Raw genomic sequence first — 26,712 nt, 5'->3', positions numbered from 1 at the left:
CCATCATTTCAGAATACCTTTTGGATTATGGCAGAGAAGCCCTCTGTCTGACTTTAATAATTTGGAACTTCTCCCAGCAAAGTTATAAAACATTTGGATTTTTAAATATGCCACTTTATAAAAGGGTAATTTCTATTTTCAGTGGAAAAGGAACCTTTGTTTTAAGTACCAGTGTTCCATTTTTTGAAGCCCTTCCACAGATGCAGTTTCAAAAACAGGCTCACAATACTAAAGGGTAATCCAGCTTGTTAGTAGGATATACCCGTTCAAGCAGTAGCAGGGGTGACTACTTTATTTGGATTTATATAAGTTCATCTTAATCAGTCAATAATTATTAGTTTCCATCAGAGGAGAGGTATCTACTTATACACTGGACCCTTGTTTTATGCTGGGGTTTGGTTCCAAGATCCCCCATGGATAACAAAATCCATGTATGCTCAAGTCCCATTAAATATAATGGCAAAATGGGGTCCCTTATAAAAAATGGAAAATCAAGGTTTGATATTTGAAATTTATATTTTTTTAAACATTTTCAAACTGTGGATGCTTGAATCTGTTTGTAAAAAATCCATGTATAACAAGGGACGACTGTATTAAGATTTTTTTCCTCTGTAAGACCCACGTGGTATTATTTAAGAGTCAAATCCCAATATCATCTTTGATGTTTTTGATGTATCTTCGTTTATGATGCAGTGCTTAACTTATCTCTTCTTATATAAGATGTGCAGTCCTGTCTTATTGTGTCAAGACAATGAATGAGCTAAATTTAGCCTTTCAAGCAATGCTTTTGAAATCACTGATGGAGAAAAAAGAGCAATGGAGCCAGATCACATCATTATAATTGCTCCTGGTAGATAGGCATTGCTGAACTGTCATCTTCAGCTAAATTCTGTTCTGCTGGAAGGTAAATAGCTCTCTGCATCCTGAAGGCAGCCCAGTTTGGAGAGCTCTGTTCTGAGCTAGCAAATCATTTATCCCTCCCTGGCAGCAAGCAGAGCTTTACCTCAGCTTAGTTAGTATCTTCTTTGCAGTACTGTATACTGGCACCATTTTTTTTAAACAGGCCTTGCTCTCTAATATGGTTTCTTCATCTATTGTTTGACACAAATAGACAAGGTACATACTGTAATTAACACAGGTTAACAATTTTAGATGCTATTTGTTAGACATTAGTTTATAAAATAAAATAAATCAGTTTATGTGGACAATCTTGCACTCTGATTCTACCATTGTTTATTCAGAAGTAAAACTTTATGTTTTTAATGGCATTATTTTTTGGCAAGTAGGTATTTTAGGGATTAAGCATGTAAATGAACAGATAGATGTAGTATATTCCATTGATTTTAGTGGAATTTTGTGTACCTAACTTTAGAAGATTTCTTTGTGCCTTCTTTCTGAAATTTAGTAAACCAATAAGTTTAGTAAATAGAATTAGATTGGAAGTGAGTTATTTTTAAAAATCTGTCTAAAAGTGTGTCTCACTGCAAGTTTTTATTTATTTATATATTGAAAATGGGCATAACCACTTTCCCTTGATACACTCCCATGGGTTTTTTACATATCAGCCCCCTGCCACTCATGTGATGTTCTCTGACTCCCTATGATTGGTGATGCTGCAGTACTTCCAGAGCCATGATATGAAATCTGACTAGCTTTGATGGTGTTGTGGAGGTGCATAAGCCAGTCTGAACTCTAGCTGGATCTCTCTTGACTCAGAAAATATTGAGAAGCCCCCATGAAGACTAGTTCAGGCTGTAGAGAAGCCTCGGGAGCTCCTAGACACACACAAGACAGATTTAGAATCTGGACATCCTAGGAGTTAATAAACGTAGTTAGGTTCCACTTCATCATTAACTGTTATTGTTTTCTCATGTTGCATACTGGAATCTAAAAATACATTCCTGTTAAGAATAAGATTGCAACCTTTAGACAGATGCATGGTATCTTATGGGAGGACATGAGCAAAGGGTCAGTGAGGACAGCAAAACTTAACTTATGCAGCATTCACATGAGCATTTACAGAGGTGTTACCTGAAGCTTTCTAAAACCCTAGAGCAGACGGCCTAAAAGAGAGTGATGGTGAATCTTTGAGCTATGCTAACCTTTGAGCTCCAGCTTAGTAAGAAACATTTTTTAAAAAAATGGTACACTTATAAAAATCATTGCATTGAGTCACTAAGATATTTTTCCAATAATAATCTAGGTGAGGAGAAGCTTTCAGATCACATAACTTTTAATAGGTTTTCATATATCACTTTTATACTTTAGTTAGGGATTTCAGTGATTTTTTTTTAACTTCACATTTACTTCCCATTTGGGCCTTCATGCAGGCACAAAAACACAGCTGCAATAGCAAGTTGATTCCTCCCTCTTCAACCCCCAAATTTGTCTGCCTACCACTTTATGTCTCCTACAATATACAGTATTCATAGTGGTGTTACAGGTGAAAATGCAATGATTTTAATTGCTTTTTCCTATCCAGCAGCTGCATCTTGATGGACAAATGGTTTGAGCTAGTCAAGCGAGCAATTTATATTTACATTTTGCAACAGGCTTTGCATCAGACTCATACTTCCTAATAGTCTGTCAGCATGCACTGTTTAGATAAGGATTGTTAAGCATTGAAAAGTGAGTGAAAGTTTGGTCTTCTGGCTGCTCCAATGCTGAGAAGGACACTCACCCCCAAAGCACCAGGAAGTTCCATGTCAGTGAAGTGGCATACACTTAGTTAGCCCAGACATTGTTGGTTATTATAAATAAGATGGAAACATGTCTCTTTTGACTGTTGTAATTTTTACTGCACTATAATCCATCCTCAGTGAAACAAACGAAACAGACATAATAAGGCACTAATATGTCAATATGTGTTGTGTTTTGTATTTAACATTAAAACACATACACATGAAAACCTTTGGTGATACTCCCCAGCTTTTTGCTGATGGATAATATCCCAACACTGGTGTGAATTCATAGTAGGTTTGCCCTTGACATATGATTTACTGTACTGTGAGTGTGATAGAGGAGAAACTGGAGAAGAAAAAATTCCTGGTTTGGTAAAACTGTGTAAAATCCTAGATTAGTATTTTCAATTGACAATCTGAGTGTTAATGAAAGAATGATTAAAATGTTGCAAATAAAAAGCAACCACAATTTGTATAACTTAAGCCATAAAGAAAGCTGGCCCAAAGATAACTCTTCTGCAGCTATTATAATGGAATAGCACAGTTTTGTAGGCTGCACTTCATTCTGTAGACTTAGCTGTGTTCAAAGACTCAGTGGGTTTCCAGTTTTCACTGATGTTGATGAGCTAAGGTCTAGTTTATAAATAAGGTAAAAGCTGCATCACAATGGGTGGAAGGGCTGCAAGGATTCAACAGATTAAAATGTAGGTCAGCCTTACAGGATCTAAACTCCATTCCTTACTTAAAAGCAGCAGATTACATAGTTGTGGGGAAAATGTTTATTTAGATTTACAGAATTTACTGCTATAGTACAAGTTTATTTTTTTCTCCCTTTCTCTTGAGACCTGTGTATGGACAGAACTTTTCAAGATTCAGCAGACTTTCATGAAGCCTTTACACACTGGACTTTGTCTGTCACGAGCACACTACAAAGCAGAAATAAAAAATAGAAAGGAAAACAAAGGAGGTAAGTTGGCTTCACTATTTTAAACTCTTTTTGAGTTTAGAAGTTTGTTTGGGAGTTGATGGAGGCTGCTATGATTACTCTTTTTAGACAAAGGTATTTAATTGCTGTAAGGAATTAAGGAGCAAAAAAGAAACAGAAGTCAGCATTGTTGGGGGGGGGGGGGAACAAAACTGTATTAGACAATTTTTTCTGCCTGCACAGTATGGCCTGCTGTCTCAATAGCTATCTGAAGTCCTTAAGATCTTCAAATGGAAATGCCTCAGTTGAACCTAAGAGCTTCTGATTGCAAAGCAGGTTTCTGCCACTGAAAACATTAACAGCTTCCTTTAACTCACAAAGGTAAAGAATTGGTGGCTTTTTACATTCTGCTGGGACTTAGGTCTTCATAAATAGCCTGATGTGTGGGCAAAATTGAACTAAGGAGTTTTGCAACATCCATACTCAACTAGTGGCTGCTGTGACTTTACAAGATATGGGCATCCATTGCACAGTGGTAGCCAGTGAGGTAACTGGTGCATCATGGTGCGATAGGCAGTGGGCACTAATGCACATCGGGATATTCTTTGATGTGTATCTGTACACTGGCTAAGAGGTGCCCAATGTGCATTGGGGCACTCTTACCAGAGCCTGGATACATATCTTCACAATTCACTAACAGGGCTTTGTGTATTCTGCAACATAACTGAATTCATAAATCTATAAAATGTAGACTGATGTTGGATGGATCTTGGCTGTAGTCTAGTTTTACCTGTTCAATGGCAATTTATTTTCATTATGGAAGAACTTGTGTGAAGACACCTGTGCATTTTGGTATCCATGCCAGCAGAATTGGGACTTCCTTCGCCTCCCTCTTCTGCTTCAGAAGCTGCTTCAAAGTGTTTTCTCTGGCACAAATTGTCAGGGTGCACACAGGAGGGTTGTGAAAAGCAGGGAGATTGCCTGTTCTAACAGAAGAAGTGGGATCCACTAGCAGTACAACAGTGGATGCTGGCCTTTTCTAATGCCAATCAGAATTCAAGCATTCATTCCCTCCCAGCCCCCCCCCCCCCCCCCAAAAAATACTGGTTCACTGTCATATTTAGCATGGCTGGCCGTACAAGAGATTTTTAAATGCCCTTTCTTGGCAGTTAGTGGGTAGTTTTTTAATATTATATACAGCTAAGAAACCTGCTAGACTCTTGTCCTGATAATCTTTATAAAGCAGAGATGTGTTACATTCATTGATAAGAATCTAAGAATCTTGACTTTTTCACATCAGGTAATACACTGCTGAGTGATTTGTGTCTATACCTTTATTTTTATTTTTAGTGAATCGCAGAAGCAAGCTCTTCAGACCCATGTACTTCCCCATGCCCACTGTGCACATAGCCTTCAGTTTAAACAGAAGTCTACACATGCAATCATTTATATGAATTGGTATCCTAGTTTGATTAATCTGTGGCAAGAAAGGTGTGGATAGTCCTTATAGGCTTGGGCTGCAGATTTCAAGTGTGGTTGCAGGAGGCATAGGGAGTACAGAAGTGTGTGCTTCCTGCCACACTCCATAGTTTCATGTGAAAATCATGTGTTGGTGCTGTGTACTAACATTTAGTTTTGTTAGGTTTTCATTTTTACGGATGAGAATAACTCCACATTGAAGACCCAGTACCGCCTGTATGGATGATCTCAAGAGATAGAAAGACTCAGACTCATGGAGCAGGACAACCTAATTAGTCTTTGGAGAGACATTCATTTTTTCCAGCATTGTTTTGTGGAATTGCCAGGTCTGCCAGTTGAAATAGTGGGAAATTTCAAAAGCAGCAGCTAGAGGTGCCAAAATTACAGAAAGAGAGATTACCAGTTTATTTCATTCTTCCTTGCTAGAGTCCTCCACGTCTACGGAATCTACATCTATAACAGTAGGTGGAAAAAAGATGGCTAAACTGACTTCTCAAATGGAGCTTCAGGTAAGTGGTTTGATTTTGGTGAAACTGTTCACGTATAAAGGCAAATTCTATGTTTCTTGCCAGTGAAAGACTTGTATATACTTAGAAATATATTTTGGGGAGGGACACTAGTAACTGCTTTATGTATTATTAACATTTCCCCCTAATATTTCAGGTTCTTCAATCAGCACTTGTCACTTTTGATTTAATGGAAAGCATTCTGGCCAGAGTAGAAGAACTCACAGATACTCTTGCGTACTGAACTGTTGGGATCAAATAAAGTGTTTTGTCTCCCTCACCCTAATATTTCATATCATGCACTGTACAGTGGTACCCCGGGATACGAATGCGCCGGGTTACGAATTTTTCGGGATACGAAAAAATCCCATAGGGATTTATTGCTTCGGCTTACGAAGGTTTCTTCGGGTTACGAAAAAACCGCGGCGCTATTTTCCGCCACCGGAGGGCAGCAGAGAGCTATTTTTCCATTAGCGCCTATGGGAATTCGGCTTACGAAGGTATTTCGGGTTACGAAATTAACCGCGGAACGAATTAATTTCGTAACCCGGGGTACCACTGTATTTATATTTCTGACACTGATTTGAAAATACAAAGTACCAAACTTTAAATGTATCCTGAGTAGTGCTTTTATAGACTTCTAGAAAAGAAGTCCAAGAAAAATATAATGTAGGTAGAAAACAACCTCGGGACTAAGCTTGTTTGGCATATTTGCTAAATACATAAACACATTTAAGTGTGTCTCCACCTCTGTTGAACCAGACGGATCTGCTAAACCAATCCAGTGATCTGAGCTATGCTTCTCACAAGGAGCATGCATAACCAGGGCATGAATAACATAATAGGCTTTGTGTAATGTAGCAGTCTTTCACCTGATGTGACTTAAGATGTGTGATTGGGAATATTACTGGTAGGCTCACATAGTTTTATTCAGTGTGGTGGAGCCAGACTTACTGATACACAAACTTTAGAGAAAGTGAAGGGGGCAATTTTTCTTAATCCTTGAAAATATAATCCACATGAATGGCAAGCCTTCCATATAGGGATGGGTGAGTAAAAATGCTTTCATTCCCTCCCTATTCCTTCAATGGAAGGTCCTCTGCTGTATCTCAGTCTATACTGTGAGTGGGAAGAGCCCTTCTGTTCAGTCAGTCTGACTGAATCACTTACAGTTAGGCTGCAGTGCAGAGAAAAGATCCACAAAACTTACCAGTTATTACAGAACCTAAATGGCACAGTTTTATATACACCTTGTGTTGGCACTAGTAATTACCACCAGAAGTGCACCGGTTGTGGAATTTCAAGATAGGGTTATAACCTCCAAGCATTTCTGAAAGGAGCATCAGACACAACATTAAGAATGGTTAAAAAAAAACATTAAGCATGGTTGGAAAAACTAATGAAAAGTTTGTTTGCTTCTGATATGAGATACCCACTAGAAAAATAAGAGCAATCAGGAATGTCTCCAGTAAGTGGAATGGAGGAAACAACAAATAAGCATAGGCTTCTGCTGTCATAAAAAAGACATTCTAGACCTGTAGTATGCAAACAGGAAATTTACTCTATCTTGAGAGATACAGAGATAAGTGAAATATAACATGGGTCCAAAACACAGTGCAGAAATAATCCAGTTTGAAATTGCTTTTAGTACCCTGACTCAGTGCTAGGGAATTCTGTGAACTGCAGTTTTGTGAGACATTTAGCCTTCTCGGTTCGAGAGCTCTGGTGCTACAATAAACTACAATTCCCAGGATTCCCTAACACTGAGCCCCAGATATTTCCACCTACGTTAAAATGGTCTCAAACTGGATTATTTCTGCAGTATGTTTTGGACTTTATAGCACTGTTTGATTACATGCCAGTTTGCCTAAAATTGTTCAGCACTGAGGAGCCATGGCAGTAAACACACTGTAAAAAATGTATCAAGCAGCTACACTGGAAATCTTAACACAAGATTACAGTTATGAGTAAATTTCTTTATTTCTGAAATGGTGAAGCCAGAACATCTCCAGTCATGTTAGCCCTGAATAATGACACTGGGAGATCAGGATCATTGACTTGAAAGAATACCTCTTGAACAATGTTTATTTTCATTTGTGAGAAAGAGGACTAATAGAACAAGTACAGTATGATTATTCTTAGGAAAGAAGGAATGACTCAACAAATAATTATTTTGGCATAAAATACATTACTATGCATTTTGAAATTGCTGGCAGTTGTTCTATGGTCTTAATGATCATAATCCCACAATATTGTATAAGGATATTGGAATAGCTATTTCTTTCCAGAGTTAAATGTAAGTAGTATTTCTTTTTGAACATTAGTATAAGGGAACAGCAATGTCTTTTGGTACTTAGGCAGGAAATTAAAGTTGAAACAGATTACACAGATTTTCATTCTGAATGTGTTTTACATAAATGTATTTTCCAAACTGATAAACTGATTCCTTTGTGGTTTCAGGGTTTAAATCGTAAAACTGTGACTGTATTTTGTAAATAAACTTGATCAACATTTTGATTAAAACCTTAAGTGGTGTTAATTAAACTACAATCCAGTTGGCGCTGATGAAGCATTTTCCAAACAGGGCTTTGCTCTACAATCTGTGTCTTTGCCATTGACATCCTATAACGAATGTTGTCCACATGTGGTTTTGAAGTGGTCTTTGCATGAAGAGTAAGAAATAGAATATATTAAACTTGATGGCTTATGAAACTAATAAAACAGGAACTTAAAACTGACTGTTCCCATTACCATGCCAGTTACAAAAGTTAATCTGTAAATGACTCATTTGTGGATAACTGATTGGATTGGCAAAATATAAGTATTCACAGTACCTGAGCACTCAGACCTAGGGTATATCTGCACTGTAGAAATATTGCACTTTGACACCAGTTTAATTGCCATGGGGTTCATCTTACAGAATCCTGGGATTTGTAGTTTTGTGAGGTGCCAGCACACTGGCTGAGCAGGCAAAAGAACTGCAAAACTACAAATCCCAGGATTCTATACAATGGTGTCAGACTGCCTTTTAGATATACCCGTAGAAAGCACAAAGTGGAATACCCCTACTGAAATGACATAGGCGGGTTACAGACCGCCATGAAAGTACGTAGTCAGTCCGTATTAGGGTTAGGAAGGTGCGGTGCTTCCGCACCCCCCTAACCCTAATACGGACTGATTTCGTACAAAATTGCGGTGCCCCATCTACATGGGGGCCGCCATGACGACGTCACAACCGCGCCGCCTCTATATGGGGCGGCACTGACATGACGTCGCTCCACGCCAGGGCACTTAGTGCGCCCTTTGCACGGAGCAGGAAGGAGCTCCGTTTCGGAGCTCCTTCCTGGTTTGCGCCACTGGGCGCAGCCTTCACATGGTTGCACCCAGCGACGCAAAGGAGAAAGGGGTCAAGCAGCCCCTTTCTCCTCCTCCCCGCCACAGCGCGGTGTCCTTGGGGCTTGAAGCCCCAAGGACACCCCTTTCCAGGCTGTGGGGAAGTGGCCTTTTGCCGCTTCCCCGCAGCCTGGAAAGCGGCGGATCGGGGTCTCAGCGGCTGCCGTTCTAGCCGCTGAGGCCCTGATACCCCGGGGAAAGGGGCAGGTACAGGCCGCCTCAAAGGGGCGGTCTGTAACGCGCCTCCGATGCTACTCAGTGAAGTCTTTTCTGATCTTGCTAAATTCTAATGGCCGGGATCCTGCTGGTAAATTAAGGCAGCACAACTATTGATTATGTTGATAGAGGCACTTACTTTCTCAAGTGGGGTATCGCAATGCCAAGGAGAGTGACAGCTGCTTGGGAGCTGCCAGACCAGCTTCTCTGGCAAGGTGTCTTTCTCTGCCACCCTCATACTGCTGTAGTTGTAGTTACTGGGACCACATTACCTTTGCTGCTACACTGCTGGCTGTGCCTCCACTGCTGCTAGTATGGTTACAGTGGCTATTAGCATCACAGCCATTATTTCCTGATTAAAGATCATTGTTGGTATCAACCTTAGTTCCTCACTAAAGCATAAGAGCTTAAATGCAGTTAACCTCTTTAGTAACTTGTGACCCTCCTGATGTTGCTGAACAGCAGCTCCGATCAGCTCCCACCATTATCTATTCTTGCTAAGATGAATGAGAGTTGAAGTCTTACAACATCTTGAGGGCCAAAGGGCCAAAAACTTCAGTCTGCTTTTAATTCTCTTGATGTTGTCAACAGAAAATGAGCCCTATTGAACAGAATGAATGAATGTATATATCATATGTGCGTGACACACACACACACAAACACTTTGCTTTTGAAAAACAGGCCAGAGGGAAACTGGCTGAGTGGGCCGGGAAAATGATTAATGCCTCTTTACAACAAGGCTATTTTGTTTTTTTTTTTGGGGGGGGGGGGACCTTCCCTGGATCCTATAATACTAGATAACTACAGGTACCCAACATCCCATTTTGGGGCAATGTACCAGAATGTGTGGTGGATTCTTAACTCCAGTTGTTCCTGGATGAAGTGGATTATTTTGATCTATTTCAGTCTGGTTTCAGACCTGATTATGGTACAGAGGCAGTTTTGGTCACCTTGATGACAACAGGGAACTGGACAGGGGAAGTGTGTCCCTGTTGGTTCTGCTGGATATCTCAGCAGCTTTTCATACCATTGACCAGATATTTGTGGAGACAACAGGCAGATTATTACCTTGGCACTAGACAATGGGAGCGAAGCCAGGAAAAGGTGAAGGCTGCTTCCAGGTGTGAGTATATAAGAGGGAGGAGCAGGTTTGAAAGGGGAGGGGATGGTGTTTAATGTGCCCTGAGGGATGAAGAGCTGTTGAGGCTAGGTTAGGCTGCTGTGAGAGGTAGTTAGAAAGGGTTTTAGGTACCCAAGAAAGGGACAATGAGTGTTCTTAAATTGTTGTAGTGTCCTGTGGAAGACATAGTGTTTGAGGACTAGTGGAGTCACAGGTAACCAGAAGGGTTATAAGATACACAAGTTTAATAAAGCTTCTGTGAGAACTTAGTCTGTAAGGGAACTATATGTAAAACTATAAAGAAACAACTAAAAAGACATGCTAAAGAAACTGTAACTGATAAAGTATTCATACACCATATTTGTTGTGAACTCCATCCACTGACAGATACTGTATTCAGCCTGACTTGTAAATAAATTTATTACTCTGTTTCAACAAGCTGAAACACATTAGAAGTGCTACCAACACTGAGAAAAGTCTTTTAGGTTTGGGACACGTTACATAGTGGGTGTGTGGCTCTCAAAGAATAGTTGGTGCCAAGTTGGGGGGGGGGGAAGAATTGAAACCCAGAGGGCTGGCATCTAAAGAGGGTTATAATGCAAGAGACACTCAAGAGAGTCCCGCAAGTCTCACAGTGAAGAATTGGTGGGATAGTGGCCATCACCTTCACATAATTGGTGGAAGCGGTGGGATCACCACTGCTATCCAAGAATGTAGGTGGGTGGGTAAGTCTCATCATGACAGTATTCTTCTGAATCGCCTCTCTGGGATGGGACTTGGGGGCACTGTGCTACAGAGACTTAGTTCTTTCCTAGAGGGGTGTTCTCAGAGGGTGCTGCTGGGAATTCCTGTTCAGCTCCCTGGCTATTGGCTTATAGAGTCCCTCAGAGTTCAGTCCTATTCCCTGTGCTATTTAATATCTAAGAAACTGCTTGGAGAGGTTATCTGGAGTTTTGGGGTCAAGTGTTACCAGTATGCTGATGATACTTCTAAGTTTGCTAACTGCGCCTGTTCCTGGAGAAGTAAGACCTGTCCATGATGGTACATGCCTTGGTTAAATCCCATTTGGATTGTTGTAATGCACTCTACAGGGGCTGCCTTTGAAATGTGCTCAGAAATTTCCAGTGGCCTAAATAACTGCAGCCAAGTTGTTAAATGAGGCTGGCTACAGGGAGATGCAACTTGCCTGTTGCAAAAGCTGCACTGGTTGCTGGTCCATTTCCAGGCACAATTCAAAGTGCTGGTTTTGACCTATATGACTTGGATCCAGGTTATTTGAAGGACTATAACTCGCTGTATGAACCCATTAGGGTTGTAAGATCATCTGGAAAGGCCCTTCTCTCTGCCCAATTACATTCTCCAGCTCCTTTGGTGGGTAAAAGGGAGAGATCCTTCTCAGTGGCTGTTCCCAGATTTTGGAATGCCCTCTCCAGAGAGGTGAGGATGGCCCCGTCCTTGCTGTCCTTCGGGCGGCAAAATAAAACATGTTTGCACCTTCTGGCCTTTACAAATGGTTGAGGCTTTTAATGCTGTGCGGTGCTGGTTTTGAAGTTTTTAAAGGGTCTGTATATAGCTTCATTTTCATTATTTTAATGCGTTTTAGTATTTTTAATTCTTTCAATATGTACTTTTTAAAGCACTTTTATCTTTTTAATTGTATTTTATTCTGAGTGATGTGTTTTAATGCTATGCTAGTTTAATTCTATTTTAATGGTCACCTTTATATGTTTTTAATTGTATTAGCATTTTAATTTGTAAGCCAGTTTGTGTCTCAAGATATAAATATCATCATCATCATCATCATCATCATCATCATCATCATCATCATCATCAGTTCTTACAGAAATAACTAATATTATTTACTTTGCTTCATATTTTATGAAGAGTTATGTATATATGCCTGCTGCTAGATGCACCTATAATTCATAGTACAAAAAATAAACAATAAATGGGTGGTTGAAAGACAGACTTCCTGCTGTAACTGTATTAGGTGCAGTTAACTGCATAGTAATGGGCAAGAGACTTTAAAAGAAATCTTACCTGTGTGGAAACCTTTATGTCAGTGTATTAGCATAGGCACAGAGCTATTTTGTACTACTAATTATTTGACAATAAAATAAATTACGCTGCTTACCTTTGCTATAGTCAGCATGAGTTTAACAGCTTCAGGAGTATTGTGAACTGGGATTATCCGTAAATTACTGCCTAAGAACCTGAAGCACAAACATTCTTCAATGTCTATCATGCTAGAAACAGTGTTTATAATTTTTCATTGCAGCTTGGTAGAACGTAACTATAATTGAATCTGATTGCTACATTTTTGGATTTTACAAAATCTCACATTTTTTTGTGTCACTAGGATTGAAATACTAGTTTGGAGTAGACAATTTGTGGACATCCAAAAGATGCTAAATGCACCTTCCACCATCCCTCACTATTGGTATAGCTGGCTAAGGCTAAAAACATTTGGAGGGCCACAGTTGCCAACCCTTGCCATATACCTTCAATGAACCCTTGCCATACGGTTGCCCAGCCTTGCCCTACACCTTGCAGTGTTGGACTAAAAAACCCAAGGGGGGAACCTTTGGATAGATTACATTGGTATGGCTAATTGCAGAATATTCCTAGCTGCTTTTAAAAAGAAAATTTTGACAAGTCGCACAATTCAGGGCAGCAAGAAGACCCTTCTCTATCTGTGTAGAATAGATGTTCCCTTAGGAATTTCACTCTTACCAAGGACATGGCCAGACTAAAAGCTAAACCACAAACTATGTTTAATACTTAATCGTGTTTAAAATATCTGTATTTTTTTAAAGGGAAATAGTCAGAGGAAAACTCTAAGGGGTCTTATGAGAAAGGTTTTCTTAAGTAACACCACAGTCTTAGTAAAAATGAATCGAGCTACTATTTGCCATCAGGGGAAGCTGTTGTGAGAAAGAGCTTTGGGATCTAAGGATAAACATCCCATGCAAACTTGATTGTCACCAAATCTATGGCTGTTGGATTTTGTTTTAGTTTGTTTTTGGTGATTGGAACTGCCACTAAATATGATGACATATTCAAACCAATATATGCTTTGACCTTGAGAGTCTCATTTACTTGATATAAACTGTCTAATATGTATTTTTTAAAAAAAAAAAATGGTGGCAGAACAGCTAGGAAGAGCCTGAGAAACCGTTTATTACAATGGACAAAGCATTTTGATATACCAGCAGCAGCCATCTATGTCCCCTGACATATTCTGCCACTCTGCAGCAACTGGCAAACTGCTAGGGATTTTTACCTACATTCGTTTTAGCTTTCCATTAGAATAGTTGCTCCTCTGATGCAGAGCAGAAAATAAATATATAGTTGACCTGCTCCTATATCTATGTCACTCCTGAAATTGGAATTTAGGAGCTGAATACATAGTTTCTGATGTCAATCTGAGCAGCAAAATATTAAGCTACAATTTAATCTTCATACCATGTAGGGGAACAAAAGAAAATACTTCTAAGAAATGGGAACTGAGTGCTTTTTACTATTTGCTTGTAATTGTCTAGTTTAATAAGTGCTGGACAACATAATTTTTTGTGGGTTTTTTGGGCTATGTGGCCATATTCTAGAAAGGTTTATTCCTGACATTTCACTAGCATCTGTGGCTGGCATTTTCAGAGAAGATGCTGGACAACAGTTTTCAAATCGCACTGCTAGTGCAAAAGAATGGAGCCTGTTGTGTAGGAAAGTTGAAGAAAATACCATTCTTTTGGATGTGTCATGTGAAGCTATGGTGGTATGTGGTTTTGGATATGCCACCCATGGGATTAAACCTGGGATAAATATACAACTCTTAGTGACAGCCCATCTCCAAAACATTTGTAGGGGGTATGAATCTCAGCTTCCCTTTCATGTGTGTCAAAAGATGGATTGCAATAGTCCACCTGTTCTGGGCACTCACACCTTTCTAGAGAAAAATGTCCAGGTATCCTTGACCCAACTGTTTTCTTTGATGTCAAAGCCTTTCACATCAATTGTTGATCATGCTTGTGTAAGAGTATACTATTGCTCTTCCATTTATCAGTGCCAAAATATAAACACCCACAGTGTTTCATACATCATGTTACTTTGGGAGAGTATTATTGTATGCAGTTGTATATTCTGGATCCTTTTCTTTCTCCCTTGGTATTTCTCCTGTGGCACAATCGCTGCCACCCCTCCTTAAGTGTGTATAATTGCAAGTTTCCACATTCATTTACTGTAGGCTGCATTTCTTCTTTTCTGCCTCTTCTTTTGTTATCTTCCTATTACTGAAATGTTAATTATAAGCATGATAAAACAAAGAAGTAACAGACAAAATCCTTGATCTCCTGAAATCTTGAATACAATCCAGTAATCTTAGACAACAATTCAATACATTATTTTAACCCTCTGAAAGAAAATGTAAGGCTGACCTCAACCAGCCTCTTACGCTATCAGGATATGCAGCTCTTGCAATACTAGTGATATTACCCTGGGTTTAGATGTGGTACTACCCATTCTGATCAGATTTTTTTTTGGGGGGGGGGATATACTTCTCTCTCTCCCAGCCTAAACAGAATTAGGCATGAGGCTTGGAGCTTCATCCACTCTTTGACATGTCTGGTTCACTAGTTTTAGTCTCAGAGAGCAATCTGGCACCTGTAGCCAATACAATCCCCCATACTGACTATGTGGTTGGTTCTTTCGATGCATGAGCTGGCATTTTAAATCAATGATCCTATATGATGCACTTATTACTATGGTTGCATTGGAAGCAAGCCTTACTGAAATCAACAGGATTTACTTCCCAGCTAATTTTATTAGGATAGGGATCAAAAATCTCCTAACAACTATTTGAAAGTAAATACTAAACTGCACTACATTGAACTTGGGGGCTTTACTGCTTTATTACATTTCTAGAATTTCCCTGTATTATCAAAATGACTAGAACTTAGGTCACATTGACTGAGAGAGACCAGTTTCTTAGGAGTAACAAGGCAAAATTATTGTCTGCCTAAACTGTTCTTTTAACAGTTTCCACAGAGTGTGACAAAAATTATCATTTTGATGAGTGGACGAGTACTACACACTGTTCACCCCAATTCCCTTTGAAAATAAAACTAACCATTGATGATTTATTTATTTCCTACCTCTGCTGCACTTTGAACATCACATCCCATTCCTTTGGTCCATGAAGGGCAGCTGACAAAAGCAAAAATCCATTCCTATGAATGCTCATGAACTTCTTTATTCTTTGAAAAAAGGCTTCTCTGTCGGTGACAAACAAACCCTGAGCATCAGCCAACAAAAATGCAACACCTGGGGCAGGAGAAAGTTTGTTATCAAGACAGACTCAAATGTTGATTTTTAAAAAAAATGCACAATCAAAATACATAAAAAGTTGGAATATGTTCTGTAATTAACTACTGAAACAGAGTTTGTTCAGAAATTAAGCTACAATCGTTTATGTCCTTGGACTCCATGGGACTGTCAAATAAATAGGGATGAAAAAGTCTGAGGCTGTGGATTTCTATATGTCCTGATGGGCTTCTTGCTTTATTGCACTGGTTCTCAGACTGTGAGCTGGGTTGGCAGAGAGGAGAGATGGAATAAGGCTTTTGGAAGGGGAAGAAAGCTGCAACTGGCAAAGTCTAGATGTTTTTCTTTAAGGAGAAGGGGTTTACCGTGGCAGCTGTCAACAGTGCTATGTAGGGCAGCCCAAGAAAATCACACAAGTGTCCCTCCCTCACTTTGGATGTAGATAAAATATAATAATAACTTAAATAACTAACCATTTGCTGCCCTTCCATAGTACTCCAAGTTTACAGCATGAGGTGGCTGCCTTACCCTGTCCGGTCAAAGAACTAGCCCCTTTACTATGCCACGGAATTTGTAAACACAGCAACTTGAAAGCCCATACCAAAACCTGAACACACCCCACAACTATCTCTCCTTTTAGCATAAATTTACCCTGGTTTGCTCATCCATCTACAGAATAAAGCTCTACTATTTGTATCAACTTAAGTTTATTCAAAAGTGTCCTACAGAAATGAGCATGAGCATAGCCTGATGACTGCAGCCATTACAAAATTTCTTAATTTTAGGAAATTGTAAAGTCACTATGTGTAAGATTTGAGGTAAGTATGCTATACACACTGTGAAGTAAGGCTCTCAGCTCAGTCCTTAGTATGTGTATTAAATAGCATATTTAATCAAAGCCTGATATAGTAGACCAAATTATGTTTAAAGATTATGTTTACAGATAGTGCAAGACTTTAATATCAATAGCCTACCTTTTTTTCCTTTGTCATTTGTTCCTGTTTTAATGCCTGTAGTTTAAGTTTATATAGCATTGGACCTAAGTAGCCTCGTAGGCCTGGTGCTATGTGGCCAGACCTTGTAAAATATTTATTAAACACTTCACTTGCTTGCTAAAATTTTAGATACTGTACCAGAAAGAGAGAAAATAATTGATCCATCTTCCACTGAATCTGAATAGCGAATCCTATGTTTCTGATTCTGAAGTGATGTTGAAACTTCATGACCCTAAATAAGTGGTTAAAATATGGTACTTTATTAAAACAGGATTACCATTCTGTGTCTTAGGGTGTCTATTAGAAATTGTTTGCATATTACACAGGGATATATAATATTTGCATTATAAGTAATATTGCAACCCACCATTCTCCAATGTGCTGGCATCTTACATTTTAACTTGCTCCACACCAGCAAGAATGGCTAATAGTGAAGGGTCATGGGAGCTGAAGTCCAAGACAGTTGGAGGGCATCAAGTTGCAAAAGACTGTAATCATACTCACGTGTATTTAGAGCTTGGAAATAAGTTAAATGTGGATCTGAGAGGTCTCCATTAACAGGACAATTAAAAAAATATTCAATTTTAATTTCCATGGTGCCAATCCATGGAATCCTGGGACTGGCAATCAAGGGAAGGGCATTTAAAATTCTCAGCCAGAGAGATCCAATGCCGCACCAAATTACAAACCCTGAGATTATACAGGATAGAACCATGGCTGTTGAAATGGTGCTACAATTGTGTAGTGTGAATGGGGCCACTGTTGCTGCTGGAGCGGAGCTCTCTTTTGGCAATTGTATGTGCAAATGACAGGTAAGAGTCCTTGCAAATACAGCATCTCAAGGTATCTGACAAGGAGGACCAGCTTTTTCCCATCCTTTCTGGTACCAGATTTGTGCCTGTTGGCTACAATTGTTTCTTTCCTTCCTGGAAACTCATCAGGGACTGACAACCAATGGGTCAAGGAACGGTACCAATCCACGGACCACCACTGGTTTGAAAGAGCCCATTGACATTTTAAAAATTATTCAAAATCTATATACCTATAGTGTTACCCTTTCCATTATAATTTCATACAAAGACAATGTAAGCAAGTTTCTTCCCAATTGTTCTTTTTTTAATCAAGCAGGTAAGAATATCAACCTCTGAAGACATTGGCCTTCAAGAACTGAGGCTACCAAACAAAGGAGATTTTAAAAATAACAACACCCTCTTCAGCTGTATTTTTTTCCAAGTAGCAACAACAAAACCAACCTTTCAGATTAATCAGTCAGAAAGCTTCCTGAAAGCAAGTGTAATCCAGATAAAACCTCTCCAGCACTCTCTGCATGGCCTTTTTGTCATTATGGCTGTCCATTGAATGCTGCAATTGCTATTAACAAACTAAAGGAAGACTCCAGGGGGGAAAAGATGATGCAACACACTGGTGAGCATCAGCTGTACTAACAAAAAGTCAATGCAAAAACCACTTTATCGGGGAACAATGATGCCCTCAAATGAGTAACAATCCCAAACGCCACAGAGGTGGTGCAGCTACGGGTAACTCATCTACCCACAGCCAGTTAGGAAGCAGCACTTTACACTCATAGCAAACTGCTTCCCTCCAAACACAGAGTAATTCAGTGTACAAATACAACTGCCAGAATCCTACATGACCTGATCTGTTTCAAAATTTTACATATAGCTACATAGCAAAGGCATTAGGAAACCCTTTACTGAACTGTGAAGGTGTGTAAGAAGACACCAAACAAGCATACCCAATGCACATCAGTATGCAATGTCCATTGGTGTATAGTGTACAAAACTGAATAACGTGCATTGCTCACTGATGTGCATTTGCACAATGCACATTAGGCACTTTGATGGTTCTGTACTGGATAGGGGTTTTGCACAACTGTGCAGTTCTAATTCCCTCAGACCTAAGTCCATTTATGAAGATGTAAGACCCCACCAGGACTCCAGCCAACAAAAATCACTCCAATTTTCTGTCTCCAGAAGACTGGATATCAGGCTATACCTCTAAGCCACCAATTACACCACAATATTTTTCCTCTGCCAGCTTCCAAGATGGTATGTTTGAACTAAGTATTTCTACCGTTTCTGTTTTTTAATGCATTAAGTGCAACAGTGCACAATGTAGTTGTACCTCCCTAAATTATTCCTTTTTTATTTGTATTTAAAAGTATTTCTAATCTGCCTTGTATCAGCAGATCTCACAATGATGTACAATTAACAAAATCACCTTAAAACAAACTAAAACCATTCAAATATTTTATTTAAAAATATGCAAGACTTTAGCAATTTAAACAAAACTAAATCCACAATGGAAGATCGCAAACCAACAATTGATCTCATTAGATCTCCAAGAATAGTAGATGCTTTGAGGGGCGGGGGACAGAAAGATCTCAAATGAACAGATTGGATTCATGGGTGGTAAAACAGAAATTTGCCTAGAGGTGTTGTTTATTTTCTGAGATGACATGGAAGAGACAAAGTTTTACAAAAATGTTAAATGGAAAAACTGAAGATGGATGAGATGATATAGATTTTTAAGGGGGCACCAATAATGATTCTGAGGGAAAGACTATGCCTTATTGACTGACAAGGAGAAGCATTATGAGATACCGTTTAGATGGGAAAAAATGGAAAGAGTTATTTTTCATTTTAAGCAAATAAGATTTAATATAAAGACAATTCAGAAGGCTAAAGTTTTCTTAAAGACATATAAAAGGGATTTAGAAGAGGGAATCTGATGGATAAAAGGAGGAATATAAGGCATCGGTTCACAGCTCTGGAGATGAGAAGAGTGACAAAAAGAAAAAGTCACATCACCAAAGGCAGAAGATGCTAATCTGAACTTAAATAATTCAAAGGTGTGATGATAGGTGTAAATTGTGTTTCATGGACTATCAGAAGCATGAATTTGCCTCAGAAAAGAAAAAGGATTTTTCAGCATTTGAGGAAATTTAAATATGATTTGATTTCTTTACAGGAGACACATATTAGGCTATATTTCAGAGGAAGAACGGGCGAAACCACTTCTGGGTATTCTCTGCCTAAGAGAACTCTATGAAATTCATGAGGTTGTCATAAGCCAACAGCCAACTTGAAGGCGTATGCATGCGCGCGCACACACACATGCACATCCACAAATTGCAAACCTCGGGTTCTGTAGGAAAGAACCATGGTAATTAAAGTGGAATCATAGCAGCATAATGATGTAGCTTGAAACGGCCCCTGTTTGTATACAACTTCGTGGCCTTCCAGTTCCAGTAAGGTGTTGTAAACTCAGCAAGAAAAGGACTTTGCATGTGGACCATTATTGTTAAAGCAATGAAGTAAAATTAAAATAAGCAATACTTCCAAAACATGAAATAAAAAACAAAGAAAAGCTAGAAAAAGAAAACAGCCAGTTAGAATACTATAACAAAGGAGAAGGTTTTGTGGTGGTGCCAAAATAAACACAGCATGTTGTTACTTCCTTTGAGATTGTCTCAGTGAGGGCGTCCAGTTCAACAAAAGACATTTATAGATACACCCCCAGCTATTTCTTATCAACCAAGTTAACTATTGTTTAATGTCTATCTTTCAAGACTGATTCCTGGCTGAAGTTAACAGTTCATGTCCATGGTGGCAAATGTCATCTTCTACATTTAGTGGTCACAGAGTGGCAAGGGTGGCTTTGGAATGCACAGTCTCCATTTATTTTCAATGTCATATCTCTAAGTCATTTTGAACAAGTGGTGACCCAGCTAGAACAACTTTTAAACTTAAAGAGGGTCAGTGCACAATACCTGGAGAGATGAGCTCACAATTATTGTTGTGATCCATTTTGTCTTTTCTTGACCACTGCTTTCACCCATTTGGACACAGTTGCTGAACCTTCTCTGTTACAGTCCTAGCCACAGTCTTCTAAAACCTACAGAAGAACTACCTACTGTAAGAAGAAAATAATAGAAATGTGTGCATATCTGGTTAAAAAACCACTAATGTAACAGGACATGTTGTAGTAAGTCTTTTTGACAAACAAAACAATGGTGGAAGCCAGGCAAAAATGCCAAGGGAAGAGGTAGTCTGTAAAGTACGATAGATCAGCACTGCTTTGGGCTGAAGTTCTTTTTCCTCCACAGTTCTTTGCACTTTTTTTCAGTAAGACCCTTGGAACTCAGTGGGGGTTGCTTATTACTAGACATGTATAGCTCTTGGCTGTAAGCTTTATGTTATGTTTAATGCTTGCAGACCATACATCTCCCCTCTCCTTCAACTGTACATCACATCTGGGTAGAGGTTTGCAAAATATTTTGCATTATTTATTATTATTGTTGGTTTGGAACAACAAAATTGTATGCTTGTAGTTCTATCTTAATAACGGATAAGTCTCTTATTTGGTTTCTATTCCTCTTTCTCATCCAGCCTAAGTATTTGACCGTCAAAACTTTCCACAATTTATGTCTCTTCCGTAGGCCACCTAATGTCCCCAGTTCATGTGATCTAGCCCCCACTTTTTTCAGTTTCAGGGTCAGGAGGGGAATCTCAAGGTGAGAGGATGACATGGAAAGAATGGTCTTCTGTGTGCTGCTGCAGGCTGTTTTGGAGCAGCTGCTTCTTGAATCAGCACATGTGGCTACCTATTTCCATCTCTGAAAATCATGGAGTTGGAAGAGACCTCAAGGGCCACCCAGCCCAATCCTGCCATACAGGAAATCTCAATCAAAGCATCCCTAACAGATGGCCATCCAGCCTCTGTTTAAAGACTGCCAAAGAAGGAGACTTCACCACACTCTGAGGGAGTGTGTTCTACTGTCAAACAGCTCTTACTGTTATGAAGTTCCTCCTAATGTTAAGGTGTAATCTCTCTTTTTTTTTTTTTTTTTTTTTTTGTAGTTTGAATGCATTGCTCTGGGTCCTATTCTCTGGAACAGCAGAAAACAAGTTTGCTGCATCCTCAATATGATACCCCTTCAAATACTTAAGCAGGGTTATCATATCACCTCTTAACCTTCTCTTCTCCAGGCCAAACTTCCCCAGATCCTTATGTGTCTCCTCACGGGGCCTTTCACCAGTTTGGTTGCCCTCCTCTGGACAGATCCAGCTTCTCGCCATCTTTCTGAATTGTGGTGCCCAGAACTGGATGCAGTATTCCAGGTGAGGCCTGACCAAACCAGAATAGAATGGCACTATTACTTTCCTTGTTCTAGACATTATACTTCTATTGATGCAGCCTAGAATTGCATTGGCCTTTTTAGCTGCTGCATCACACTGTTGACTCATGTTCACCTTGTGGTCTGATAAGACTCCTAGATCCCTTTCACATGTACTGCTGTCAGACCAGATGTCTCCTATCTTGTATCTCTGCATTTCATTTTTTCTCCCTATGTGTAGTACCTTACATCCTATCCATTTCAGAGGTACTAAAACTGCAGCCAATGCGAGGGAACAGTGAATGTGGGAAAATGGATATTTGCTGTCTTAGGAGTAGCAAACCAGCTATGACTGAGACTGTCAGAAACATCTGGAAGGCCTTAGGAGGCTATTACGGAAATACAAGATTAGTTACCTTTTCACATTCAGCAAGCACTCTTTTGTTACTGAATTAAAGAAACGTTGTCACCCAAGTGAGGCATGCTTTGCATGCAAAGGGTTTACCACATCCAACTATTAACTAATGCTTAACACTACATCTATCTATAGCGCTGTGGTTTAAGATTCGGCCTATCCATTTTCTATTTGATTGCTTAAAGTATGTTAAAGTGTGCCATTAACAAGGGATAAAGTGGATAGAGGATTGTTAATGACAAGAGAGACTGTTCATGTTCAGTGCCAGGTGATCTGGGCCTAGTTGTTATTTCTCAGCCTAACCTATTTCACAGGGTTGTGGTGAAGATTAAATGGAAGTGTGTGAGAAAGGCTGTATATGACACCTTCAAAATCTTGGAAGAAAAATGGGAAAATATAATGTCTCCACTTATGTTTTAAGCTAAAACCAACTTAATTGAGTAGAAATTAATCAGCTTCCTTCTGACAAAGTCTGTCAGAGGAAGAGGCTGCACTCTTAGCAGAGACAGCGGCAACAACAGTGTTTCCTTTAGGGTTTGAGGTATTTTTAACCAGCACCATTTATTATGAATACAAAGCCAGGTGTGGTTTTCTAATTAATTCCAAATCAATTTAAACAGTGTGATTTTGAATATACCCGTTTTAGCCCTAAGACTCACTAAGGAAAATGAGAGAACCAAATGGATTTGGGGCTTTTCTCATCTATTTAGCTGCATGTCCAATTAACAAAGCCCATTTTATATCTCTTATAGACAGCTAAGTTCAAGCCTCAGCCTCTTGTGTTAACAACTGAAGTCAAGTTAATATGGATGAAAAAAAAACCCTTTTTGTTCTAGGACTCTTTCACACTATCATGCAATTGCTCGAAGATTACCAGACGACGTTGTGTGACATTGCCATGATCGTGTCATTATCCCACAAATAAAGAGTAATTTTAGCGCTGCTTTTTATTCCCACGATAACTGCAGTTAAAAACACACTGCAGAAATAATCCAGTTAAATTCAATTCCCTGCTCAGCCATGAAAACCATTGGTTGACCTTGGGCAAGTCACACTCTCTCAGCCTCAGGGGAAAGAATTACAATTTGCAAACCTCTTCGGAACAAATCTTGCCAAGAAAACCCCATGATGAGAGGTTTGCTTTAGGGTCACTTAAAGTTGGAAACAACTTGAAGGCACACAACAACACCAACAACAAAAATTCCAGGGTTTCCCTGCTTAAAACAGTAGTTTTGTGTGCTCTTCCCTATTAATTTCTCTCTCTCTTGAGGGATTTTCTGCCTCCTGTGCCAAAATAACTTGGTTAGCCTTGGGAGTCATGTACTTTTACTTGGGTTTGTTGAGGGTACCATTTGCTACTTCACCTCAGACAGCAAAATGTGTCAGTTTAACAACCGTCAGGTTGAGAGACCCTGAGGTTTCAAGGCCCAGATTATTCCACAAAATGAGGCTTTTTGTGTTTGAAACTGCTCTGTTTATTTTTTGTTTTAAAAGTATTAGAAGGCCTATTTTATATTGTTTTCAAAAGTTCTTTTTTAAAAAAACAGTAAAAATATTCTTTATCTCTGTATTTTGTAAAACAAATAAACAAATTCTTCTAGAACATGGCCACATAGCCCGAAAAACCCACAAAATACTATGGATGCCAGCCATGAAAGCCTTCAACTTCACAAATAAAAAATAGGTTTTTGCTTCAGGGACCCAGATGGGCTGGGAAGAAATATGCAAGTACTGTCAACCCTCCTTATCCACGGGTTTTTTATCCAAGGATTCAAGCATCCATGGCTTGAAAATATTCAGAAAAAGCATAAATTTCAAATAACAAACCTTGATTTTCCATTTTATATAAGAGACACTATTTTATTATGCCACTGAATGGTACTGGAGCATCCACAAATTTTGTTATCCATGGGAGGTCCTGGAACCAAACCTCAGCGGATAATAAGGGCCCACTGAACCTTAAAAATATAAATTAATGCAATATGACAGTAGATAGATATGCTTAATATGGACACCATTACTACTATTATTTAGTAGTACTATTTCTCATTCTATCAGGTGTCCTCAGCCTTTCTGTTTTCATACCCAGTTATTAGATAAAACAAAATACTGAGACAAATTCTAGTTTTCCCTTGATAAATACATAAGAGAGCAATATTGTTGTTGTGTGTCTTCAAGTCATTTCTGGCTTGTGAACCTGAACTCATTGTTCAGGTCAGAGATAAATTATTTCACAAATCACTTCTGTTCTACTATCTTTAATAATAATAATAATAATAATAATAATAATAATAATAATAATAATAATAGCTGCAGGCCTGCAGTAACCATCACTTCCTGTGATAGCATGCTAGATTTCTCAAAATTAGAATGCTTTGGGGTTTTGTCCATGTTGCTGTGATGCATTTCAAGTAGAAATTCCAAACAGAGGGCTTGCTAAAAGCAAAAAAAGGGGACCAGGCATACCTTATTGAGGTTTTGTGATAGTCATTTTAAAATCTGACAAGTCTTTGTGGTTGTCAATTAATGTGAAGTGGCCAGTTTTAAGTCAAAATTTCACATGGGTGACCCTCTGAAGTGAACGAGGGGCTGCCATAGCTTTTGGGATAGATTTCTTTTTCACTGGACTGGAAAAGAGGGCTGAAGTATTGTTCCCAAGGTTAGAAAAGGAAGGTGCAGGGGAGGGCTCTCTAAAGTTCTGCTGGTAAAATTGCGACGGTTAATAAAAAGTGGGTTGACAGGAGGCTGCCATGGACCCTTTTTGGGGTGTCTGGAACAGAACTGGGCAGCACCCGCTACACTCCAGCTAGCAGTATGAACTCCAACTCAGATCTCATGTTTGGGCATCACTCCGACTGAGTTGTTGGAGGAAGAAGAAGATGCAATGACACTGCACTAAGAGCAATGTGCCTATAGTGGGCAATAATCTTGTACACAGATAGCTAGGGCCACCTGAATGGTATTCTGGATGGGTCTCATAGTTGCAGGTTAAAAAAATCTGAAGGACCAAAGGTTCCGCATCCATAGAATATAAATACTGTGAACTTCATTCAGTTTTTGTGTTCAAAATCAGCAAATTCTCACCCCAGGAATTCATACTAAGTAAATATCTTCTGCAAGAAACCCCAAAGAGTAGATTTTTAAATGTTCTCATAAGAAGCAGCACCCACAAGCCTGCAGTTTGCCTCCCCCTGCTCTTAATGATCATAACACACTGAAATGTAACAGCAGCACCGCTTGAAGCATTTGTCTGTATTTTAGAATATGTCGTACCTTCATGTGTCCTTTCGTTGCAGGAATAAAATCAAGACCTTCAAAATTAGATATTTCACCCAGCTGACTGAGAACATTTCCTGCAAGTTATTTGGCCAGTTGGATGAGAAATTTTTTAAAATGAGGCCAAAGCTGACTGAATGAGAAAAGTACTTGACAAATAATTGGTTGTTTGTGTCCTAAGTCCCAAAGCAGCCTACAGAAGGATGAAGCTAGTGTTAGGAGCTAATGGAAGTTGCAGACCTAAACATCCTCACAGCCTTCAAATACAGTGACCTACAAACTGGGCAGTTTCCTGCATGGAAGTGCTTTCACTAAAGAAAATACATTGTCAATAATAAACCTAGAAGCACTACTGTGTAACAGGCTGTGGCATTGACAATCTACGGATTTTAATCCTTTAACAATGCCCTACAATGTTCCCCAAACTTTTTCAGGCTACTGTCCCCTTTCCTCTTGGGTGACAACCCTAGCACCCCCCTCCCATCACATTTTTTTGCAGAGGGTATTAGGTTAATGTTCTACTGCAAATTCAAAACAACCAATCTCAGCTGCTACACCCTTTGCACTCAGTCACCTTGTGAGCAGCAACCAAGCAGCTGTCTGAGCAGCGACCAAGATGTTTCTTGCTTGTGCCAGCCTTGCAGCTAAGGCTGGCACAGTCAAGAAGCTTCTTGGTTGCTGTTTGACTGGCTGCTCACCTTACACCCTGTCATCCTGGGAGCAGCAACTGAGCAGTGACTGAGAAACCTCTTACCCCTGCCAGCCTTGCAGCAAAGGCCAGCGTAGACAAGAGGCCTCTTGGTTGCTGTTTAGCTGCTGCTCCCAAGCTGACCAGGGAGCTTCTTCCCAGGGAAGATGAACTCTCAAACTTTCACTGGATCAGAAAAAGGTACAGCCAGTGTGTGTGTGTGTAGGGGGTTTATAGAAGTGACATGCTCTAGACTGGAGACTGGTGCAGACCAGGAAAGGGAGAGATTTTAAGTACACGAGCCACTCTAAGACAAAAGACTCTTTCCAATAATCGAGCAACAATACTCCTGCCCCAGAGAGATGTCTACTCTATACAGTTTAAAGTGTTTTCCCTCCCACAAATAATGGTTTTCTTCTGCCACCTCTTCTCTCAGCCTGTCTGATGAAAGAAAGCAGGAGTAGCAGTGCAACTCCATCCTGCGAGCTATGTCCCATCAAAGCCCACATAGCTTAAGCAGGGTCCCAAATTCGAAAGCTCCTTTTTACCACCACTGCTCTCC

At 39.5% G+C, this 26,712-nt stretch overlaps 2 protein-coding genes across 8 annotated transcripts in view; one reads left to right on the top strand and one right to left on the bottom strand.

Annotated features, from left to right (window-relative positions):
- The window catches only part of GLMN (glomulin, FKBP associated protein), a 32,157-nt gene extending 24,844 nt beyond the window's left edge, over nucleotides 1-7,313 (top strand). For both annotated transcript variants that reach the window (XM_042462867.1, XM_042462866.1), the window contains exons 17-20: nucleotides 3,525-3,648; nucleotides 5,512-5,594; nucleotides 5,749-5,891; nucleotides 6,148-7,313. In XM_042462867.1, coding sequence (XP_042318801.1) covers nucleotides 3,525-3,648; nucleotides 5,512-5,594; nucleotides 5,749-5,835 — 294 coding nt within the window. In that variant the 3' untranslated portion in view covers nucleotides 5,836-5,891; nucleotides 6,148-7,313. The remainder of the gene's footprint in view (nucleotides 1-3,524; nucleotides 3,649-5,511; nucleotides 5,595-5,748; nucleotides 5,892-6,147) is intronic.
- Nucleotides 7,314-7,567: 254 nt separating this feature from the next.
- Nucleotides 7,568-24,761, bottom strand: C4H1orf146 (chromosome 4 C1orf146 homolog). 6 transcript variants are annotated; one of them, XM_042462870.1, is made up of 6 exons: nucleotides 24,653-24,761; nucleotides 20,425-20,567; nucleotides 16,770-16,863; nucleotides 15,468-15,636; nucleotides 12,455-12,533; nucleotides 7,568-8,251 (listed from the first exon to the last, which is right to left on the bottom strand). In XM_042462870.1, the coding sequence occupies exons 2-6, from the start codon at nucleotides 20,491-20,493 to the stop codon at nucleotides 8,117-8,119; spliced, it is 546 nt and encodes a 181-aa protein (XP_042318804.1). In that variant the 5' UTR covers nucleotides 20,494-20,567; nucleotides 24,653-24,761; the 3' UTR covers nucleotides 7,568-8,116. The 6 variants fall into 6 exon arrangements, with proteins under 6 accessions (XP_042318804.1, XP_042318806.1, XP_042318803.1 ...); XM_042462872.1 differs by lacking the exon at nucleotides 24,653-24,761 and adding an exon at nucleotides 24,014-24,050; XM_042462869.1 differs by lacking the exon at nucleotides 24,653-24,761 and adding an exon at nucleotides 23,061-23,131.
- Between the last annotated feature and the right edge of the window lie 1,951 nt (nucleotides 24,762-26,712).

Source organism: Sceloporus undulatus, chromosome 4, assembly GCF_019175285.1.
Source record: "Sceloporus undulatus isolate JIND9_A2432 ecotype Alabama chromosome 4, SceUnd_v1.1, whole genome shotgun sequence".
Classification (NCBI taxonomy): Eukaryota; Metazoa; Chordata; class Lepidosauria; order Squamata; family Phrynosomatidae; genus Sceloporus; species Sceloporus undulatus.
Note: the sequence above shows the minus strand (reverse complement) of the source record. Positions and strands in the feature narration are given on the sequence as shown.

Bases quoted from the DNA above. Each gene is read 5' to 3' on its own strand.
- C4H1orf146 (XM_042462870.1), bottom strand. From the start codon at position 20,493: ATGGGTGAAAGCAGTGGTCAAGAAAAGACAAAATGGATCACAACAATA. The intron at 16,864-20,424 runs GTATTGTGCACT...CCACTTATTTAG, and splicing joins TTGTGAGCTCATCTCTCCAG to GGTCATGAAGTTTCAACATC. The intron at 8,252-12,454 runs GTAAGCAGCGTA...CTTCATGCAAAG, and splicing joins TCATGCTGACTATAGCAAAG to ACCACTTCAAAACCACATGT.